General features: G+C 43.6%; 1 protein-coding gene across 1 annotated transcript in view; it reads right to left on the reverse strand.

The window, feature by feature from the left end:
* Positions 1 to 23,637, reverse strand: part of LOC126456072 (uncharacterized) — a 103,973-nt gene that overhangs the window by 44,082 nt on the left and 36,254 nt on the right. The window contains exon 2 of the mRNA XM_050091827.1: positions 3,092 to 3,253. Within this exon, the coding sequence (XP_049947784.1) occupies positions 3,092 to 3,253 (162 nt within the window). The remainder of the gene's footprint in view (positions 1 to 3,091; positions 3,254 to 23,637) is intronic.

The raw sequence follows: 23,637 nt of genomic DNA on the forward strand, positions 1-23,637 counted from the left end.
ATGGATGGAAGATCGACTGTGTGAGCTGAAATCCATTATCTAAACACGGGATAGGATCGCTGTTATTTTCTATATGCTGTACATAAATGATCTGGCGGACAGGTGGCAGCAATCTGGGGTCGTTTGCTGATGATGCTGTGATGTACGGCAACTTAGCGAAAATGAGTGACTTTAGGACGATACAGGATGAGTTAGACAAATTTTCTAGTTTGTGCGGCTAATGACAACTAGCTCTAAAATGTAGACAAATGAAAGTTAATGGGGATGAGTAAGAAAAACAAACCGGAAATGTTCGGATACAAGGTTAGAAGTGTTCTGCTTGACGCAATCACGTTTTTAAATGGCTCTAAGCACTATGGGACTTAACATCTGAGGTCATCAGTCCTCTAGACGTTGAACTAATTAAACCTAACTAACCTAAGGACATCACACACGTCCATGCCCGAGGCTGGATTCGAACCTGCGACCGTAGCAGGCTCGTGGTTCCGGACTGAAGGGCCTAGACCCACTCGGCCACAGTGGCCGGCCGTTGTTTAAATATCTGGGCATAACGTTGCATAGCGATATGAAATAGAATGAGCATGTGCGGATTGTGTTACGGATTGGGACAATTTTGGGAAAGTATGATTCGTCGGTAAAGGAGACCGCATAAAGGACGCCGGCGTGACCTGTTCTTGAGTACTGCTTAGATGTTTGGGATCCGCATCGGCTCGGATTAAAGGAAGACATCGAAGCAATTCAGAGGCGGGCTGCTAGATTTATTACTGATAAGTACGAATAGTGCGCTAGTGTTACTGAGATGATTTGGGAACTCAAATGGGAATCCTTGGAGAGAAGGCGATGTTCTTTTCGAGGAACTATAAAGGAAATTTAGAGAAACGGCATTTGAAACTGACTGCAGAACGATTCTACTGCCGACGACACACATTTCGAGGGAAGACCACGAAGATGAGATACGAGAAATTATGGATCATACGGAGGCATATAGGCAGTCGTTTTTCCTTCGCTCTATCTGGGAGGGAATAGGGATGGAAACGACTATTAGTGGCACTGGCTACTGTCAGCCACGCGAAGTACGGTGGCTTGCGGAGTATATATGTAGATGTAATTGTACTTCTAGAACCGATATTGTGTTGTTTGTATTCAGAAGCAACATTGGAAATCGTTTTTTTTTTTTTAATTCTTTATTCATAATAATGTTCACCATACAAAACAAACCCGTCACCTAAATAATTAGTGAGTCCTACGGTTTACTACAGTTTCACATGCTTCTTAATACACAGTAGTGTGTCTTATTTCTAATGGTGTTCCGAAAGGATAGGCTAAACACGGTTGGCGGTGGGTTGTTTGTTGCTGTCAGAAGTAGTTTATCTTGTCGCCAAATTGATGTAGAAACTTCCTGTGAGTTAGTATGGGCAGGATTCGAATCTGCGACCGTAGCGGTCGCGCGGTTCCAGACTGAAGCGCCTAGAACCGCTTGGCCACACCGGCCGGCTCGGTAAAAGGATTCAATTATTATTTTATTCCGGTTGCCAACAATGACCATACTTAACGGTCATATACAACCGTTCGCTCGCCGAAAGATCCGTATCCAAAGACTGGAAAGTTGCACAGGTCACACCAATATTCAAGAAAGGTAGCAGGAGTAATCCACTAAATTACAGGCCCATATCGTTAACGTCGATATTCAGCTGGATTCTAGAAGATATATTGTGATTGAACATAATGAATTACCTCGAAGAAAATGGTCTATTGACACAGCGTCAACATGGGTTTAGAAAGCATCGTTCCTGTGATACACAGCTAATTCTTTATTCACATGAAGTGTTGAGTGCTATTGACAAGGGATTTCAGATCGATTCCGTATTTCTGGATTTCCAGAAGGCTGGATTTGTGATTTCCTGTCAGAGAGGTCACAGTTCGTAGTAATAGACAGAAAGTCATCGAATGAAACAGAAGTGATTTCTGGAGTTCCCCAAGGTAGTGGTACAGGCCCTTTGCTGTTCCTTATCTATATAAACGATTTTGGAGACAATCTGAGCAGCCGTCTTCGGTTGTTTGCGCATGACACTGTCGTTTATCGACTAATAAAATCATCAGAAGAACAAAACAAACTGCAAAACGATTTAGAAAACATATCTGAATGGTGCGAAAAGTGGCAATAGACCCTAAATAACGAAAAGTATGAAGTCATCCACATGAGTGCTAAAAGGAATTCGTTAAACTTCGGCTGCACGATAAATCAGTCTAATCTAAAAGCTGTAAATTCAAATAAATACCTAGGTATTACAATTACTGGAAGGAACACACAGAGAATGTTGTAGGGAAGGCTAACCAAAGACTTCGTTTTATTGGCAGGACACTTAGAAAATGTAACAGACCTACTAAGGATACTGCCTACACTACGCTTGTCCGTGCTCTTTTAGAATACTGCTTCGCAGTGTGGGATTCTTACCAGGTAGGACTGGCGTAGTACGTCGAAAAAGTTCAAAGAAAGGCAGCACGTTTTGTATTATCGCGAAATATAGGAGAGAGTGTCACAGAAATGATACAGGATTTGGACTGGAAATCATTAAAAGAAAGGCGTTTTTCGTTGCGACGGAATCTTCTCACGAAATTCCAATCACCAACTTTCTCCTCCGAATGCGAAAATATTTTGTTGACACCGACCTACATAGGGAGGAACGATCACCACGATAAAATAAGGGAAATCTGAGCTCGTACAGAAAGATATAGGTGTTCATTCTTTCCACGGTCTATACGAGATTGGAATAATAGAGAACTGTGAAGATGGTTCGATGAACCTTCTGCCAGGCACTTGAATGTGATTTGCAGAGTATCCATGTAGATGTAGATGTACGTTATTGTTCTGCCAGAAACTACAAGTGATTTCTATTATTTTACTGTACTACACACTACTGCAGGATTTCAGATGCGCCAGCACAAGTGTAAACCTACTTTTCTGGCCGTGCCCACCGAGTTAACTCCAATGGGCATGCCCCTGGCACTGGGCTGGCCCTCGAAACTGTGGAAAATCGGTTTGCGGAAAACGGAATTTTGGCGTCCATATGAAGGTAGCGTTGGTGCTTACCTGGCCTCCGGGTCGGTGGGTGAGGTGGGCTCGTCGCGGTCCCTCTGGCGGGGGTCGGCGTGCTTCCTGCGCGGCCGCACCGACAGCTTGTGGCGCGCCGCCGAGCTGTCCAGCAGCCCGCCCGTCTCGCCCACCGACAGCTCGGGGTCCAGCCGCGGCCGTCTGCAACAAACCACGCGTACCGTGGTCACACTGCCACTCTCTTCTAGCCAGGCGCGTGTATACTACAAGACACTGCCTGACACTGTCGATAAATCTTTGGGACAGCAAATACGCGATGCTCTGTCGTGAAAGCTGCACAATAATAATCGATCTTGACTTGAGCAGGGCATTCGATACTGTCGTCTAATGAGCAATATACCAATCTACGGAACAATACACCCAATTTGCGGTTGATATTGAAATCGCCTTCCCGACCATTCACACTACTGGCCATTAAAATTGCTACACCACGAAGATGACGTGCTACAGACGCGAAATTTAACCGACAGGAAGAAGATGTTGGGATATGCAAATGATTAGCTTTTCAGAGCATTCACACAAGGTTGGCGCCGGTGGCGACACCTACAACGTGCTGATGTGAGGGAAGTTTTCAACCGATTTCTCATACACAAACAGCAGTTGACCGGTGTTGCCTGGTGAAACGTTGCTGTGATGCCTCATGTAAGGAGGACAAATGAGTACCATCACGTTTCCGACTTTGATAAAGGTCGGATTGTAGCCTATCGCGATTGCGGTTTATCGTATCGCGACATTGCTGCTCGCCTTGGTCGACATCCAATGACGGTTAGCAGAATATGGAATCGGTGGGTTCAGAAGGGTAAAACGGAACGCCGTACTGGATCCCAACGGTCTCGTATCACTAGCAGTCGAGATGACAGGCATCTTATCCACATGGCTGTAACGGATCGTGCAGCCACTTCTCGATCCATGAGTCAACAGATGGGGACGTTTACAAGACAACAACCATCTGCACGAACAGTTCGACGACGTTTGCAGCAGCATGGACTATCAGCTCGGAGCCCGTGGCTGCGGTTACCTTTGACGCTGCATCACAGACGGGAGCGCCTGCGATGGTGTACTCAACGACGAACCTGGGTGCACGAATGGCAAAACGTCATTTTTTCGGATGAATCCAGGTTCTGTTTACAGCATCATGATGGTCGCATCCGTGTTTGGCTACATCGCGGTGAACGCACATTGGAAGCGTGTATTCGTCAATGCCATACTGGTGTATCACCCGGCGTGATGGTATGGGGTGCCATTGGTTACACGTCTCCATCACCTCTTGTTCGCATTGACGGCACTTTGAACAGTGGACGTTACATTTCAGATGTGTTACGACTCGTGGCTCTACCCTTCATTCGATCCCTGCAAAACCCTACATTTCAGCAGGATAATGCACGACCGCATATTGCAGGTCCTGTACGGGCCTTTCTGGATACAGAAAATGTTCGACTGCTGCCCTGGCCAACACATTCTCCAGATCTCTCACGAATTGAAAACGTCTGGTCAATGGTGGCCGAACAACTGGCTCGTCACAATACGCCAGTCACTACTCTTGATGCACTGTGGTATCGTGCTGAAGCGGCGTGGGCAGCTGTACCTGTGCACGCCATTCAAGCTCTGTTTGACTCAATGCCCAGGCATATCAAGGCCGTTATTACGGCCAGAGGTGGTTGTTCTAGGTATTGATTTCTCAGGATCTATGCACCCAAATTGCGTGAAAATAATCACATGGTGCAAAGGTCGCACACATCTCTGTAGTCAGTGCTAGCGGCGTTTAAGATGGTGTAAAGACCGACGCCAGTGAGCGGTGGGTGTCTGGAAAAAGTTATTTGGAATGGTGAATCTCTCATGCTCTGTGGCAGTCCGATGGAATGGAAGTACGATATTGGGGTATCTTTCGAAGTTAAGAAGGGAATCCCTTATTGCGTTTAAGAAAACACTAAAAGCGGAAGGATATGAAACATTTTACAGCATGTGTACCGCGTACAGTAGAACAGTTAGGACACAATGCTCGACTGTACGAGCATTGAAAAGGCAGCCTGTCATAAAAGCATCTGGAAGGAAATGATTTGTGGACAATAGCCTTCCAGAAATGGACTGGCCTGGCCAGAGTCTCAACCTCAGCCCATTGGGACACGTTTGGAATCAGTTACAATATCGACTTCGCTCCAAACCCCAGCGTCCAAAATAGCTACCACCTCCTCAGACATTCAGGCACGTCAGTGAAAGGCTACCCACCCAGATATCATAAAGCCGAAGTGCGGTCACACCACTAGCAGGTGTCCGGATACATTTCAATCCGTGGTGCATTATTCTCTATGATTTATTTAGACGCAAGTTTTAAATTAGATTTAGAATTTCATAGGATCTTTTGTTGACACAGTTATTTAAGGAATTATTTAAGTAAACAGTACATAATTTTAATACATTGTGTTGTTCAGTCTCACTGGCAAACTAGATAAATAAATGAAATGCAGAATCGTAGAATGATATCACTGAACTCTACTCAGAAATACTGAAACTACAATTTAATGATGTATCGTGACACGTGAAGATGTGTGTGAGGCAAGGATTCGAGCTGGAGTCCCCTGTTTGTCACAGAAACCTATACTAAAATGTGTGTTTACATAATCTATGGGCTACGCACCTAACAATACCCACATTGCAAGCTACTGTATAGTTGCATTGTTAGCTACCTCCTACAGAAGATGGGCTTTGTTTTGCTCCCCGATTTTCTTTGTTTTAGATGGACTAAACGGTAGCTATACTGCACATATTTGGCACGCTGTGTAAAAGGTGACAAGTAAGGAACCTACTGAGAACTGTGCATTTCGCCTGCTCATTTGTATACATAGTATTTTCTTTGTGTACGTCAGATCACGTGTATCAGACAAATTCCCTTTCAAAACCTAGATCCAAAATTTTTACGTTAACTTTAAAAGTACTTTACATGTTGATTTTATCAAATTACGTGCGTTTGTCCTGCCATAGTCGTGATGGAAAAGAACTCGCGAAGTATACAGACTCTGAAAAAGCAACGTCACAAGAGGTACAATGACTGCCGCACGAAAGTATACATAAAAATAGGATGGGGCTATGGGTATAGAAACGCTAAATGAAAGGCAACACTTGAAACTTTCGACTGCTGTAGCATAATCTTATCGAAAGACCTCTCGAAAAACCCAGACAAATAATTCTGTCGTATGTGAATGTTGTCAGTGGCAGCAAAGCTGCTTTCAACTGTTCCTTTGCAAGAGAAAGGAATTCTGCCTCAGTTTAAGTGTCGCATTATCGCAAAGATGGTCGCTGTAGATATTAGTATCAACGGTATTGAAAAAAAGCAAAAATCCCTGAAATTGAATAAATCACCAAGCCCCATTGAATTATTGTCAGATTCTATAAATAACTGTCATTTGAATTTGACAATATTTTAACCTTAATATACTGTAGATTTCTCGAACAAAACTTTGTCTAGTAGTTGAAGTTCTGATGTCTTGCGTTTACTAGTAGAGGATTGCGTTATGTTCATAGTTTTTATGATTTATAATAACCACAGAGTATTACGGAGATGCTAATCCCACTTCATTGGCACACACTGCTAGAGATGCGGTGTTCATTCAGGTGTACCGACCGGAGTGGCCGTGCGGATCTAGGCGCCACTGTCTGGAACCGCGCGACCAGTACGGTCGCAGGTTCGAATCCTGCCTCGGGCATGGATGTGTGTGATGTCCTTAGGTTAGTTAGATTTAAGTAGTTCTCAGTTCTAGGGGACTGATGACCTCTGATGTTAAGTCTCACAGTGCTCAGAGCCATTTGAACCATTTTTCAAGTGTGGTCTACTCTGTAAATTCTAAGAGCATACATTCTTAGGGCAATCAAAATATTGCCCACTTCTACATATATCTCAAGAAAAGACCACGAAGGGAAAATTACACAGATTCGACCTCTCCGTAGTGCGCGGAAAAATGTCTCAGACATTACCTATAGGTTTAACATGGGGAGATTTAGCGGGCCAGCACAGAGTGCCTGAGTGTTCGTCAAACCACGAACGTGTGTGTGGAGCCCTGTGAACAATGCTGTGGTCAACTTGGTCACCTTGGAAATCGGGATTGCACACACCTTGGTTACCACGGAATTGCAGAAATAGGGCTACACTTGACCACCCGTAACGTTATAAAAAACATCGTTATTCGAGTTTGCGTTAACGTGAATGAGTGAGCCCAAGTCAAGGAACGAAAAACATCCCCAGAATATCAAAGAACCACATACTGCGGGCTAAACCCGTTGGGGCTCTCGACGCATTACACTACGTTGCGCTTCACGCCTCCAGTCAGCTGCTGTCAGTTACTGTGTGTTTGGCCCACTGAAGTCGTGCAACCTTATGAGCCTATCTAACTAACAGCCTTTTTCCGAGGTAACCGAGACACTATCTCCAATAACTTTCCTTTTCAGTATTCGATCGGAACTAACTGAGATTCACCTACATTCACTGGCATTAGCAATTCCTGTCGGGTTTCAAACAAATTGTCATTGGCTAAATGTGACACTTGTCACCGCTCTCTGTCGGTTATTGTACAGGGTGTCCGAGAAGTCTTTCCTGATTACATAAATTGATAACTCCGGCTGGAAGTAAAATACAAATATGAAACTGGTGTCCAATTGTTTACAAACTATCCAAGTTTTTTTCACACATCAGTAAACTTCCACATGCGCACCCTTGGTAGCTCGTAGCACATATAGGCGATATTCAATTTCCGACCACACATTAGCCAACATCACTGGAGGGATCGATTCAACGACTGTTGTTATCCGTTACCGCAGGGTTTCAAGATCTGGTACACGTGTTCGGTAGACCTCGTCCTTGACATAACCCCATAAAAAGAAGTCTAATGGGGTTATGTCAGAAGAGCGTGGAGGCCAAACCGTAGGCCAATCACAACCAATCCATCGCCCAGGAAAGGTCATATCGAGATAGGCACGGACGTCCAAACCCCCATGAGGCGGTGGACCGTCTTGCTGAAACAAGACATCGGGGTGATACTGAAGCAGCTGAGGAACACCATACAGTTGCAACATGTCCAGATACACTGCAGATGTGATGGTAGCCTCAGGGAAGAAGAATGGCCCGATAATTCGATCGTGCAATAGCGCGTACCAAACATTCACCTTTGGAGTACCTCTGGTGCACTCCATGACCTCGCCAGGGGGTTGTGAACCCCAAATGCGCACATATGGCGATTCACTACTCCAGTGACAAAAACGGTCGCTTGGTAGGAAAAGGCAATTCGTCTGAGATAACCATCATCGTCCTCAATACGTGATAGCATTTCGACCGCAAAGTCATATCGACGTGTACTGTCATTGGGCAACAATGGAAGTGGAAGTTTACTGATGTGTGAAAAAAAACTTTGATAGTTTGTAAACAATTATACACCAATCATAGCGTGTAGGCTTTCACGGGCGGCGTCTTCAGTAATTAAAACTTCCAGGCTAAGAGGCCGTGGTCCAATAGTAAAAATACTTCTCCCTGACGTTTCGTTGCCAGCTGCGGGCAACATCATCTGAGGTGAGTCTACGACTGGCTGCTAGGCCGTGGAGGTCCTGTTTATATAGAGCTTGTAGAGGGCGCCACCACTCTTCACGTGTTGTCAACAGTAAAACTATCTCTGGCTGGCGTCATTACTCTCGATCGAAGGTAATCGATTGTCACATCTTTGGTACAAAGTCGATCGCCATATCTTATCTAACTTCAAGCCTTCTTCTTTCCTGTTAAAATTATTGTGGTGTTTAAAAATCTCTACAGCCTCTCCATACATACGTACATAAAAATGCAATGTCTTAGCTAGCACGCTCGTCTCACTAAATTTTATTTCCTGGTCACCCGTTTCAAAAACATGTTCCGCTACAGCCGATTTGTCCGTGTGTCCCAGTCGACAGTTCCTTTAATGTTCAGTTAGGCGAGTATTGATACTTCTTTTTGTTGTTCCAATGTAAACCTTCCCACAACTACACGAAATCTTATACACACCAGGCGTAGATAAAGGGTGTCGTGCATCTTTCGCCGATCTTAAGCATTCACTAATCTTCTTGGTGGGTCTGAAGATTGTTTCAGCTCTGAACTTGGCCAGCACTTTCCCGATACGGTCCGTAATATTGTTGATGAATGGAAGAAAAACTTTCCCCACCGATGGTTGTTGTTGTTGCACGTTTTCGGACATTTTTCTTCTGGGATGGAGTGCTCGATCTATCTCCTTTCCAGCGCACCCATTTTTCTGGAAAGCGGTTCGCAAGTGATTTACTTCCTATTGCAAATAAGCTGGCTCACAGATTTTATTAGCCATGTCCACCAATGTCTTGATAATACCTCTCTTCAGCCTGGGATGATGGTTTGAATCCTTATGAAGATAACGATCGGTATGCGTATCTTTTCTGTAGACTTTGTGACCCAGAGTCCCATCTGCTCGTTTAATTACTGAGGCGTCCAAAAAATTAATCTGTCCATTACTTTCTGTCTCCATAGTGAATTGTATTTTTGAATTGATGCTATTCAAATGCTTCAAAAAACGGTTCAGTTCTTCTTCACCGTGATTCCACATGACAAAAGTGTCGTCCACATACCGATACCACTTCAAAGGCCGTTTTCTGGCTGACTGCAGTGCTTGCTGCTCAAAAAATTCCATAAAAATATTAGCAACGGCTGGACTTAGAGGGCTACCCATTGCCACGCCATTAATTTGTTCATAGAACTCATTATTGTATTGAAAATAAGCCGTGGAAAGGCAATGTCTAAACAAAGCTACTATATCAGTAGGAAATATGTCAGATATACAAGCAAGAGCTTCGTTGACAGGAACAATGGTGAACAGAGACACCACATCAAAGCTGACAAGAATATCACTGGGGCTGACGGTAATCTCCTTCAATTTTTCGATGAAGTGCATAGAGTTTTTAATGTGATGATCAGTTTTTCCAATAAACGGTTGTAACAAGGTGGCAAGATATCTAGCCAGCTCTTGAGTAGGGCATACAATAGCACTTACTATCGGTCTCAGTGGGACATTAGCTTTATGCACCTTAGGTAGCACCCAGAAAAATGGGTACGCTGGAAACGAAATAGATCGAGCACTCCATCCCAGAAGAAAAATGTCCGAAAACGTGCAACAACAACAACCATCGGTGGGGAAAGTTTTTCTTCCATTCATCAACAATATTACGGACCGTATCGGGAAAGTGCTGGCCAAGTTCAGAGTTGAAACAATCTTCAGACCCACCAAGAAGATTAGTGAATGCTTAAGATCGGCGAAAGATGCAAGACACCCTTTAGCTACTCCTGGTGTGTATAAGATTCCGTGTAGTTGTGGGAAGGTTTACATTGGAACCACAAAAAGAAGTATCAATACTCGCCTAACTGAACATAAAAGGAACTGTCGACTGGGACACACGGACAAATCGGCTGTAGCGGAACAAGTTTTTGAAACGGGTGACCAGGAAATAAAATTTAGTGAGACGAGCGTGCTAGCTAAGACATTGCATTTTTATGCACGTATGTATAGAGAGGCTGTAGAGATTTTTAAACACCACAATAATTTTAACAGGAAAGAAGAAGGCTTGAAGTTAGATAAGATATGGCGATCGACTTTGTATCAAAGATGTGACAATCGATTACCTTCGATCGAGAGTAATGACGCCAGCCAGAGATAGTTTTACTGTTGACAACACGTGAAGAGTGGTGGCGCCCTCTACATGCTCTATATAAACAGGACCTCCACGGCCTAGCAGCCAGTCGTAGACTCACCTCAGATGATGTTGCCCGCAGCTGGCAACGAAACGTCAGGGAGAAGTATTTTTACTATTGGACCACGGCCTCTTAGCCCGGAAGTTTTAATTACTGAATTAGACACCAGTTTCATATTTGTATCTTACTTCTAGCCTGAGTTATCAATTTATGTAATCAGGAAAAGACTTTTCGGACACCCTGTATTTTTGCGGCCACTGTTGTTAGGCCGTGGTATGTGGCTGAGAGTTGTATACCGTTCCTTGAGGTCGCCTTTGGCAGTCCGTGTTTATACACGTAGAAAGCGGGCTATTTCATTCACGGTGTGTTCATCGGCGCAGCCAAACACGATAGTTCTTTTCCGTCACGCTGAAGTGAAATCAAGCGACCGACTGGCACATACAGACCATTTCAGTGCCACGATTTACGTCATCAGTTGACGGCCACGCGACCACGTGGTGCCAGGTGTACACTACACACAGTGCAAGAAAGCGACCAGCGTGCTCATTTAAGGACGTGAGTGATATTTAGCTTGGTGAGCTTACAGTGGCGTGCACCCCGTGCGAGCAGCGTGACATTTCCGCGCCGCCCCGCACTATTAGTAGCGGCGCTCGCCCTGGCAGGCATTCCCCACGGCCGCGCGGATGCCGCCGCCCTGAATCAGCCGCAGCCTGGCCCACTGTGCCAGCCGCTGCGTCACCGCCTATACTCTGAGCGCCGCCGAGCACAGCTGGGCGATACCTACCTGTACGTCACCCTCGTGTCGCAAGTGTCGATGGCAAAATCGTCCGACGGAGAATGGGCGAGTTTCGCGTCGACAATGGAGAGACGTCTACAGACGTTAAAGTAACCTCTGGCGTGCCACACGGGAGTGTTATGGGACCATTGCTTTTCACAATATATATAAATGACCTAGTAGATAGTGTCGGAAGTTCCATGCGGCTTTTCGCGGATGATGCTGTAGTATACAGAGAAGTTGCAGCATTAGAAAATTGTAGCGAAATGCAGGAAGATCTGCAGCGGATAGGCACTTGGTGCAGGGAGTGGCAACTGACCCTTATCACAGACAAATGTAATGTATTGCGAATACATAGAAAGAAGGATCCGTTATTGTATGATTATATGATAGCGGAAGAAACATTGGTAGCAGTTACTTCTGTAAAATATCTGGGAGTATGCGTACGGAACGATCTGAAGTGGAATGATCATATAAAATTAATTGTTGGTAAGGCGGGTGCCAGGTTGAGATTCATTGGGAGAGTCCTTAGAAAATGTAGTCCGTTAACAAAGGAGGTGGCTTACAAAACACTCGTTCGACCAATACTTGAGTATTGCTCATCAGTGTCGGATCCGTGTCAGGTCGGGTTGACGGAGGAAATAGAGAGGATCCAAAGAAGAGCGGCGCGTTTCGTCACAGGGTTATTTGGTAAGCGTGACAGCATTACGGAGATGTTTAGCAAACTCAACTGGCAGACTCTGTAAGACTGCAAGAGAGGCGCTCTTCATCGCGGTATAGCTTGCTGTCCAGAGGGTGCGTTTCTGGATGAGGTATCGAATATATTGCTTCCCCCTACTTATACCTCCCGAGGAATGTAAAATTAGAGAGATTCGAGCGCGCACGGAGACTTTCCGGCAGTCGTTCTTCCCGCGAAACATACGCGACTGGAACAGGAAAGGGAGGCAATGGCTGTGGCACGTAAAGTGCCCTCCGCCACACACCGTTGGGTGGCTTGCGAAGTATAAATGTAGATGTAGATGTAGACAAGTGACACGTCTCTGTTTGGCACGCCAGGATTACCGTTTGCCACATCATCACTCTTTATTGCAGTCATGAACGCTGTGTGTGCTCTTCTGTTACACCGATTGTCGATAAGTAAAACGTTACGAGGATACGCACTGTAGTGTGCGTGCGATATAATAGTTGTAAGAGGCACCTCCTTGAACATCGATACTGCATGGTCTAAGGGGAGCTGATGTGTGTTCAGACAGACCACACAGGCACTCAGTGCGCATTGTCTTCTGTTCAAAAATGGCTCTGAGCACTATAGGACTCAACATCTTAGGTCATAAGTCCCCTAGAACTTAGAACTACTTAAACCTAACTAACCTAAGGACGTCACACACACCCATGCCCGAGGCAGGATTCGAACCTGCGACCGTAGCAGTCCCACGGTTCCGGACTGCAGCGCCAGAACCGCTAGACCACCGCGGCCGGCTGTCTTCTGTAGTTCAAGTATTCACAGGAGGAACCTGACAAATGGCTGACAAAAAAGGATACGGGGTTTTGTAGTATCGGCTAGGAACCTGACAAATGGCTGAAAAAAAGGGCACGGAGTTTTGTAGTATCGGCTAGGAACCTGACATGGTTGACAAAAGAGGACACGGATTTTTGTAATATTGGCTAACTTAAGATTGCTCAAGATTATACAGGTATACTATTACAAGGAACATTTTTGTGTGACTTGCTTTTAGTTCGGGAAAAAGAGGACATTACGCAGCAACAACAAAAATTTCTAACTAATAATTCAGTTGGCGAGATGAAGAATCCGAGTTGTTTCCTGTAGTTTACACAGTTTTTCATTTCATTTGCGCCGCATCTAGGTACGACTTTATAACTATGATTAACGTGAAATAAATTCATATCGTGCAGATAAACAGTGAACTCCACCACTACAATAACAGTCGGTGTCCAGAATGTTGTGGAATATTGTGAGCGTACCTTCAACCCCCCCCCCCCCCCCCCCCTTCCCTCGTACCCTCCTCTCCCTAGATCGCGCCGTCACCAAACAAAAGCGTACTCACAAGTAAACTTACGTCATTTTACTCAAGAGCTACAAGTGTGCTCCTGGTCATTCCAAACACTAAATCTCGCTTGGTAATGGAACCAATCGAGACACGTTCACAGGATTTGTCAACGTAGAGGAAGCATTCGACAGTGTAAGGTGGTGAAAAGTTCGAAAAATAGGTTTAAGATATAGGGAAAGGCAGGTAATACATTGCATGTACATAAACTAAGACGGAATAATAAGACCGGAAGACAAAAAACGAAGTGATCGAATAAAAAAAAGTGCCCCTAATGTGCAAACGAAGAAACAATGACGGAAATAAAACAAAAGTTCAGGAGTGAGATCAAAATTCAGAGCGAAATGATATCAGTGATAAAATTCGCTGTCCATATTGCTAGCCTCCGTAAAAGTAAGGAAGGATTGCCGGACGTTTTAAGAAGAATGACCAGTCTAATGAGCACATACTACAGAGTGAGCGTAAACCCTAGAAAGACGAAAGTAATGATGAGTAGCAGAAATGAGCTTAGCGAGAAACTTAACATCAAAACTGGGGCCTTCGAAATAGAAGGAATGGAAATACCGTGTGGCTAAGGCCTCCCGTCGGGTAGACCATTGGCCTGGTGCAAGTCTTTCGAGTTGACGCCACTTCGGCGACTTGCGTGTCGATGGGGATGAAATGATGATGATAAGGACAATACAACACCCAGTCCCTGAGCGGAGAAAATCTCCGACGCAGCTGGGAATCGAACGCGGGCCGTTAGTTATGACATTCCGTCGCGCTGCCCACTCAGCTACCAAGGGCTTCGAAGTAGATGAAGTGAAGATATTCTGCTACCTTGGGAAAAAAAATCACATGATGGACGAAGGAAGGACGACACAAGAAGAAGACTGGCAAATAGGACGTTCCAGGGCAAAGGAAGTCTACTAGTACCTAGCTTGGCCTTCATTTGCGGAATAAATTTTTAAGACTGCACTTTTGGAGCATAGTTTGTATAGAAGTGGATCGTGGATTGTGTGCACAACCGGAGAAGAAGAGAAATTAACCATTTTACACGTGGAACTACTGAAGGATGTTGGAAATTAGGTGAAGTTATAAGGTACCAAATGAGTGAGTTCTCTGTAGACTCGTTGAGGAAACGAACTTTACAGAACACAAGTTGTGCATAGTCACGAAAAAGTTTCCAGAGATCCACTCTTGGATCAGGTTATTAGTTTCGGTCGGCAATGACCATCTTCAGACATGAGCAAAAACGTGTTGCATTATGCATATCACTCTGTTACATGTGATAGTGTAATGCAACACTTTTTTACTCAGGTCTGAAGATGGTCATTCCGAGCGAAATTAACCTGAATACAAATAAACATTGTGATCCAAGGCTGCAGTTATGACGAAACAAATATAAAGAACACTTCGAAGGAGGACAGGATGCTAGGTCATATGTTAAGATATGTAGGAATAACTTCCATCGTACTGGAGGGACTGTAGAGCGTAAAAACTTTACGAGGAGACTGGAATCTATGCAACAAAGCTATGCCGAAAATGATTTCATGGACTGACTTGACTGCTTGCTTTTAATTTATTTAGTTCGCTAACAATCGAAATAACAAAGAGATCCTGTCAATGGGAAAGCTAATTTGATATCCTTTCAAGCGCTGTCAGTTGACTGTGTGTTAAATATGCAGTGAAGGAAACGTTGCAATGAAGTATGAAATAGAAATTTGTATAGATATTTGTACTCCAGAGTAGAAGAAGAAAGTTTTTTCACTGCTGTAGAGACGACTTTCATAAATGTGAAACGAGACAAGGGCTTCTTCGAAACTCTTTATGCACAAGAAAATATCAACTGGTACAAAATTCCGACCACGAACTAGGCTTTTGAAAGAGAAAGTAAATAAACAGAAAACTTATTTTGTATATTGCTTTCCCTTTTTAAAGGTTCCCGGTTAAACAAATTTCCTAGTACTAACACAACGAGATAAAAACAAAATACAATTTTTACCAAAAAGTAAGTGGAAGCATTGGAATCGAAATACCCGTGAGTGTTGAGATGAAACATTGACTCACGCAACACGGTGAGCCAGTGCTGGCAAAGCGACAGTCGTTGATGACATTGCAAAACAGTGGCAGCTATAGTTTTAGTTGTAATGCTTTTTTCTGTACACAAAATTCCGGAAAAAATCCTTATTCCTCTCCGGATATGCTCTGCTCGGTAGATTTTCAGAGCAGTTAAATAATGTTAGAGATAAAGCACAAGATAAGTCCTACAAACTCTTGCGTTAATAATATGAAAGAGAGCGATTACATTTCATAAGTACAACTTTGCTAGAGATAGTTTCATCTCTCTGTACACTCAAGTGCCAAAGAAACTGATATAGGCATGCGTATTCAAATACAGAGATGTGCAAACAGGCAGAATACGGCGCTGCGGTCGGCAATGCCTATATAAGACAACAAGTGTCTGGCGCAGTTGTTAGATCGGTTACTGCTGCTGCAATGGCAGTTTATCAAGATTTAAGTGAGTTTGAACGTGGTGTTACAGCGCGCTAGCGATGGTATACAGCATCTCCGAGGTATCGATGAAGTGGGGATTTTCCCGTACGACCATTCAACGAGTGTACCGTGAATATCAGGAATCCGCTAAAACATCAAATCTCCGACGTCGCTGTGAGCGGAAAAAGATCCTGCAAGAACGGGACATACGACGACTGAAGAGAATCGTTCAACGTGACAGAAGTGCAACAGTCCGCAAATTGGTGCAGATTTCAATGCTGCCGCGCGGAGTGGCCGCGCGGTTTGAGGCGCCATGTCACGGGTTGCGCGGCCCTTTCTGCCGGAGGTTCGAGTCCTCCTTCGGACATGGGTGCGTGTGTTATTCCTAGCATAATTTAGTTTAAGTAGTGTGTAAATCTAGGGACCGATGACCTCAGCAGTTTGATCCCTTAGGAATTCACATACACATTTGAACATTTCAATACTGGGCCATCAACAAAGTCTCAGCGTGAGAACCATTCAACGAAATATCATCGAAATGGACTTTCGGACTCCGAAGGTCCATTCGTGTACCTTTGATGAGTGCACAACACAGAGCTTTACGCCTCACCTGGGCCCGTCAACAGCGACATTGGACTGTTGATGACTAGAAACAAGTTGCGTGGTGGGACGAATCTCCTTTCAAATTATATCGAGCGGATGGACGTGTACGGAGACAACCTCATGAATCCATGGACCTTGCATGTGCAGCAGGAGACTGTTCAAGCTGGTGGAGGCTGTGTGATAGTGTGGGGCGTGTGCAGTTAGAGTGACATGGGACCCCTAATATGTCTAGATACGACTCTGGTGGGTGACACGTACGCAAGCATTCTGTCTGATCACCAGCATCCATTCATGTCCATTGTGCTTTCGAACGGACTTGGGCAATTCTAGCAGGACAATGCGACTCCCTACACGCCCAGAATTGCTACCGAGTGCCTCCAGGAACACTCTTCTGAGTTTAAACACTTCTATCGGCCACCAAACTCCCCAGACATGAACGTTATTGAGCATATATGGGGTGCCTTGCAACGTGCTGTTGAGAAGAGATCTCCACCCCCGCGTACTCTTACGGATTTATGGACAGCCGTGCAGGATTCATGGCGTCAGTTCCCTCCAATATTACTTCAGACGTTAGTCGAGTCCATGCCACGTAGCGTTGCGGCACTTCCGCGTGCTCGCGAGGGCTCCACACGATATTAGGCAGGTGTACCAGTTTCTTCGGCTCTTCAGTGTTTAAAAGGAAATGTCCTCACTGGTCGCTGACTCATTACCGTCCAACCCAAACCGCTAAGGATAGGAACTTGAAATTTGCAGAGGGTGTTGATCTTAGGCTTTAGGCATCGTTTAAGAAGCGATTTTTCAAAATTTCACCCAAAACATAGTGAAATATGGCATGAAACTTTTTTGAAAATATTTTGCTATTAAGACAATTCTGAATCTAGAACTATGAAAAATTGTATTTGATTAAAAAAAACGCATTTATGGGAACTCAATCCGTAAAACGGTGAAATAGTGGGTAACTCTAACAGCGCACATTTTCTCTTTAAACCTTGCACTAGTACAAGAAGTGCTGCCTATCAAAATTTTCAGTGTGTCGTTCAAATTGAAGAAGATCACAATGCTGAACAATTGACTTGCGAGTAACATATTTTGCCACTTAGTGTAAGATTACATAATTTTACGAACATAACTGAATAAGTTGTTGTTGTGGTCTTCAGTCCTGAGACTGGTTTGATGCAGCTCTCCATGCTACTCTATCCTGTGCAAGGTTCTTCATCTCCCAGTACCTACTGCAACCTACATCCTTCTGAATCTGTTTAGTGTATTCATCTCTTGGCCTCCCTTTACGATTTTTACCCTCCATGCTGCCCTCCAATACTAAATTGGTGATCCCTTGATGCCTCAGAACATGGCCTACCAACCGATCCCTTCTTCTGGTCAAGTTGTGCCACAAACTTCTCTTCTCCCCAATCCTATTCAATACTTTCTCATTAGTTATGTGATTTACCCATCTAATCTTCAGCATTCTTCTGTAGCACCACACTTCGAAAGCTTCTATTCTCTTGTTGACCAAACTATTTATCGTCCATGTTTCACTTCCATACATGGCTACACTCCATACAAATACTTTCAGAAAAGACTTCCTGACACTAAAATCTATACTCGATGTTAACAAATTTCTCTTCTTCAGAAACGCTTTCCTTGCCATTGCCAGTCTACATTTTATATCCTCTCTACTTCGACCATCATCAGTTATTTTGCTCCCCAAATAGCAAAACTCCTTTACTACTTTAAGTGTTTCATTTCCTAATCTAATTCCCTCAGCATCACCCGACGTAATTCTACTACATTCCATTATCCTCGTTTTGCTTTTGTTGATGTTCATCTTATATACTCCTCTCAAGACACTGTCCATTCCATTTAACTGCTCTTCCAAGTCCTTTGCTGTCTCTGACAGAATTACAATGTCATCGGTGAACCTCAAAGTTTTTATTTCATCCCCATGGATTTTAATACCTACTCCGAATTTTTCTTTTGTTTCCTTTACTGCTTGCTCAATATACAGATTGAATAACTTCGGGGAGAGGCTACAACCTTGTCTTACTCCCTTCCCAACCACTGCTTCCCTTTCATGCTCCTCGACTCTTATAACTGCTATCTGGTTTCTGTACAAATTGTAAATAGCCTTTCGCTCCCTGTATTTTACCCCTGCCACCTTTAGAATTTGAAAGATAGTATTCCAGTCAACATTGTCAAAAGCTTTCTCTAAGTCTACAAATGCTAGAAATGTAGGTTTGCCTTTCCTTAATCTTTCTTCTAAGATAAGTCGTAAGGTCAGTATTGCCTCACGTGTTCCAGTATTTCTACGAAATCCAAACTGATCTTCCCCGAGGTCGCCTTCTACTAGTTTTTCCATTCGTCTGTAAAGAATTCGTGTTAGTATTTTGCAGCTGTGGCTTCTTAAACTGATTGTTCGGTAATTTTCACATCTGTCAACACCTGCTTTCTTTGGGATTGGAATTATTATATTCTTCTTGAAGTCTGAGAGTATTTCGCCTGTTTCATACATCTTGCTCACCAGATGGTAGAGTTTTGTCAGGACTGGCTCTCCCAAGGCCGTCAGTAGTTCCAATGAAATGTTGTCTACTCCGGGGGCCTTGTTTCGACTCAGGTCTTTCAGTGCTCTGTCAAACTCTTCACGCACTATCGTATCTCCCATTTCATCTTCATCTACATCCTCTTCCATTTCCATAATATTGTCCTCAAGTACATAGCCCTTGTAAAGATCCTCTATATACTCCTTCCACCTTTCTGCTTTCTCTTCTTTGATTAGAACTGGGTTTCCATCTGAGCTCTTGATGTTCATACAAGTGGTTCTCTTGTCACCAAAGATCTCTTTAATTTTCCTGTAGGCAGTGTCTATCTTACCCCTAGTGAAATAAGCCTCTACATCTTTACATTTGTCCTCTAGCCAGCCCTGCTTAGCCATTTTGCACTTCCTGTCGATCTCATTTTTGAGACGTTTGTATTCCTTTTTGCCTGCTTCATTTATTGCATTTTTATATTTTCTCCTTTCATCAATTAAATTCAATATTTCTTGTGTTATCCAAGGATTTCTACTAGCCCCCGTCTTTTTACCTACTGTGTCCTCTGCTGCCTTCACTACTTCATCCCTCAAAGCTACCCATTCTTCTTCTACTGTACTTTTTCCCCATTCCTGTCAATTGTTCCCTTATGCTCTCCCTGAAACTCTGTACAACCTCTGGTTTAGTCAGTTTATCCAGGTCCCATCTCCTTAAATTCTCACCTTTTTGTAGTTTCTTCAGTTTTATTCTACAGTTCATAACCAATAGATTGTGGTCAGAGTCCACATCTGCCCCTGGAAATGTCTTACAATTTAAAACCTGGTTCCTAAATCTCTGTCTTACCATTATATAATCTATCTGATACCTTTTAGTATCTCCAGGATTCTTCCATGTATACAACCTACTTTCATGATTCTTAAACCAAGTGTTAGCTATGATTAAGTTGTGCTCTGTGCAAAATTCTACCAGGCGGCTTCCTCTTTCATTTCTTAGCCCCAATCCATATCCACCTACTACGTTTCCTTCTCTCCCTTTTCCTACACTCAAATTCTAGTCACCGATGACTATTACATTTTCGTCTCCCTTCACTATCTGAATAATTTCTTTTATTTCATCATACATTTCTTCAATTTCTTCGTCATCTGCAGAGCTAGTTGGCATATAAACTTGTACTACCGTAGTAGGTGTGGGCTTCGTATCTATCTTGGCCCCAATAATGCGTTCACTGTTTGTCGTAGCTTACCCGCATTCCTATTTTCCTATTCATTATTAAACCTACTCCTGCATTACCGCTATTTGATTTTGTGTTTATAGCCCTGTAGTCACCTGACCAGAAGTCTTGTTCCTCCTGCCACCGAACTTCACTAATTCCCACTATATCTAACTCTAACCTATCCATTTCCCTTTTTAAATTTTCTAACCTACCTGCCCGATTAAGGGATCTGACATTCCACGCTCCGATCCGTAGAACACCAGTTTTATTTCTCCTGATAACGACATCCTCTTGAGTAGTCCCCGCCCGGAGACCCGAATGGGGGACTATTTTACCTCCGGAATATTTTACCCAAGAGGACGCCATCATCATTTAATCATACAGTAAAGCTGCATGCCCTCGGGAAAAATTACGGCCGTTGTTTCCCCTTGCTTTCAGCCGTTCGCAGTACCAGCACAGCAAGGCCGTTTTGGTTATTGTTACAAGGCCAGATCAGTCAATCATCCAGACTGTTGCCCTTGCAACTACTGAAAAGGCTGCTGCCCCTCTTCAGGAACCATACGTTTGTCTGGCCTCTCAATAGATACCCCTCCGTTGTGGTTGTACCTACACGGTACGGCTATCTGTATCGCTGAGGCACGCAAGCCTCCCCACCAACGGCAAGGTCCATGGTTCATGGGGGGGACTGAATAAGTATGAACAATTAAATAATAAAAGCTATGTTAATTGCATTGTAAATTTTTCCAGCAACTTTGTTATATACAACTGTGAGTTGTGTAATCTAATGATCTACAAAATTCCTTGGAAACTAATCTAAATTAGGCATTGCGCACACGCCAGTATCGTTAGAAATGATAGCAGCACAGTACAGCAGAGGTAGCAGCCGGGTCAGGAGAGTCAACGGGTACGAGTCGGGAGTGCCTGCTGTTATCTTGTGGAAGCTGTATCCAGATTTATGTTTCGTAAATCTAATCGCTGCGGAGGTGAAGCAGCGACTATTATACCAACTCCTATTAGCATTGGGATAGCCTGTACCGCCCTCCCCAAAACAAACGACAAAAATATACAATTCATTGTCGACACATTTCTAGATTTCCAGAAAGCATTTGACACCGTGCCCCACTGCAGACTGTTAACGAAAAACTAACCCGTAATGTTCGGTTACAGGAGGAGGAGGAGATTAGTATTTAACGTCCCGTCGACAACGAGGTCATTAGAGACGGAGCGCAAGCTCGGGTGAGGGAAGGATGGGGAAGGAAATCGACCGTGCCCTTTCAAAGGAACCATCCCGGCATTTGCCTGAAGCGATTTAGGGAAATCACGGAAAACCTAAATGAGGATGGCCGGAGACGGGATTGAACCGTCGTCCTCCCGAATGCGAGTACAGTGTGCTAACCACTGCGCCACCTCGCTCGGTTCCGGTTACAGCATTAGTAGTGTCCTGCCTGGCACAGCCACGTCGTTTAAATATCTGGGCTTACCGTTGCACAGCGATATGAAATGGAATGAGGATGTGAGACTGTGGTAGGGAAGACGAATGGTCGACTTCGGTTTATTACGAAAATTTTGGGAAAGTAGTTCATCTGTAAAGGAGACAGCATGTGGGAAGCTAGTGCGACCTGCTCTTGCGTACTGCTCAAGTATTTGGGAACCGTACCAGGTCGGATTAGAGGAAGACATCGAAGAAATTCATAGGCAGGCTGCTAGATTTGTTACCGGTAGGTTCGAACAACAGGCACGTGCTGCAGAGATGCTTCGGCAATTCAAATTAGGAATCCTCGGAGGAAACGCTACGTTCTTTTCGAGGAACTCTATTGAGGAACTTTAGAGGACTGGCATTTGCTGACTGCAGAGCGATTTTACTGCCGCCAACATGCATTTCGCTGAAGGACCACGAAGATAAGACACGAGAAATTAGGGCTCATACGGAGGCATATAGCTAGTTGTTTTTATCTCACTGTATTTCCGAGTGGAACAGGAAAGTAAATGTGTAAGGTACCCTCCGTCACTTACCGTACAGTGACTTGTGGAGAATGTATGTAGATGTAGTTTTCGTCATTCCAGTTTTTCTAGTTTGTCAATTGGAAATCCACAGTGCCACTTTTTAAGTGTGAATTATTTAGTAACTGCTAACAACTGTAACTTTACAACTAGCTCACAGCACGAACGGTGGCTGCGTAATAAAATAGTTAATAGTGGTTATTTGCTGCGAAAATATTGGAATATTCGTGACTCATAACTCTTAGTCGTGTTTAATACATTTCTATTGATCACAGTATCTCCTTGTTGTATGGGATCGCTGTGTGAAACTGCTGAGACTGATGTACATGTAAATGTGGTTTAGTCTCAGCCTTTGCATGTCTTGTTCATGGATGTCATTACGACAGTTAGCGTTTCAAGCTTTTATTACAGAAATAATTATTAAAAAACTCATTTTTAACATACTACGTTTTTAATCGGATTAAAAATTATATAGTAATGTCTCCTAATTCCAAGAAAATTCCTGTTTCCATAAAGATATTCCCGAAAATTTATGATTGTCACCTTTTAGTAGCTATGAAAATACGTGTTAGATATAAAACGATAAACATGAGGCGCATGCAATAGATAATAGTAATGAGATGAGCTATTCATGTGTCAATTATGTATTTCGTATTAAATTGTGTAAGTATTTTCACACCTGTTAAAAATTCACAGTCACAAGTTTTCAGGACTATCTGTGTCTGGTTAAAAATTTGTATTTGGCTAGGAGAAACTTTTTTATACTTTCTAGTACAATTTAAAAACATGTATATGAAGCATTGATTTTTGTTTAAATGATTTTCTGCTTTTATTCTTGAGTGTGTGAAATTTTCCATCGAACAATTTCAGGTTTTTCAGTTCCTCTTCACATAATCACCCAGTATATTGCTTCCACCTCCGTAGATGTATCAGGAAGATGGTGGAGATAAAAATTCGAGAGTTTCGAGATTACAGGAAGCTTACCAGCAGTCGTGTTTCCTGAGAATTATTCGCGACTGAAACAGGAAAAGGGGGAAATAGCAGTGGTACACAAAGCACGCTCCGCCACACACCTGACAAGAAGGCGAATTAATAATGCATTGCCTTTTAGTATTGAGTTACGCTGAAAATTTCAAGTTCAAAT

Source organism: Schistocerca serialis, chromosome 2 (genome assembly GCF_023864345.2).
Source record: "Schistocerca serialis cubense isolate TAMUIC-IGC-003099 chromosome 2, iqSchSeri2.2, whole genome shotgun sequence".
In the NCBI taxonomy this organism is placed as follows: Eukaryota; Metazoa; Arthropoda; class Insecta; order Orthoptera; family Acrididae; genus Schistocerca; species Schistocerca serialis.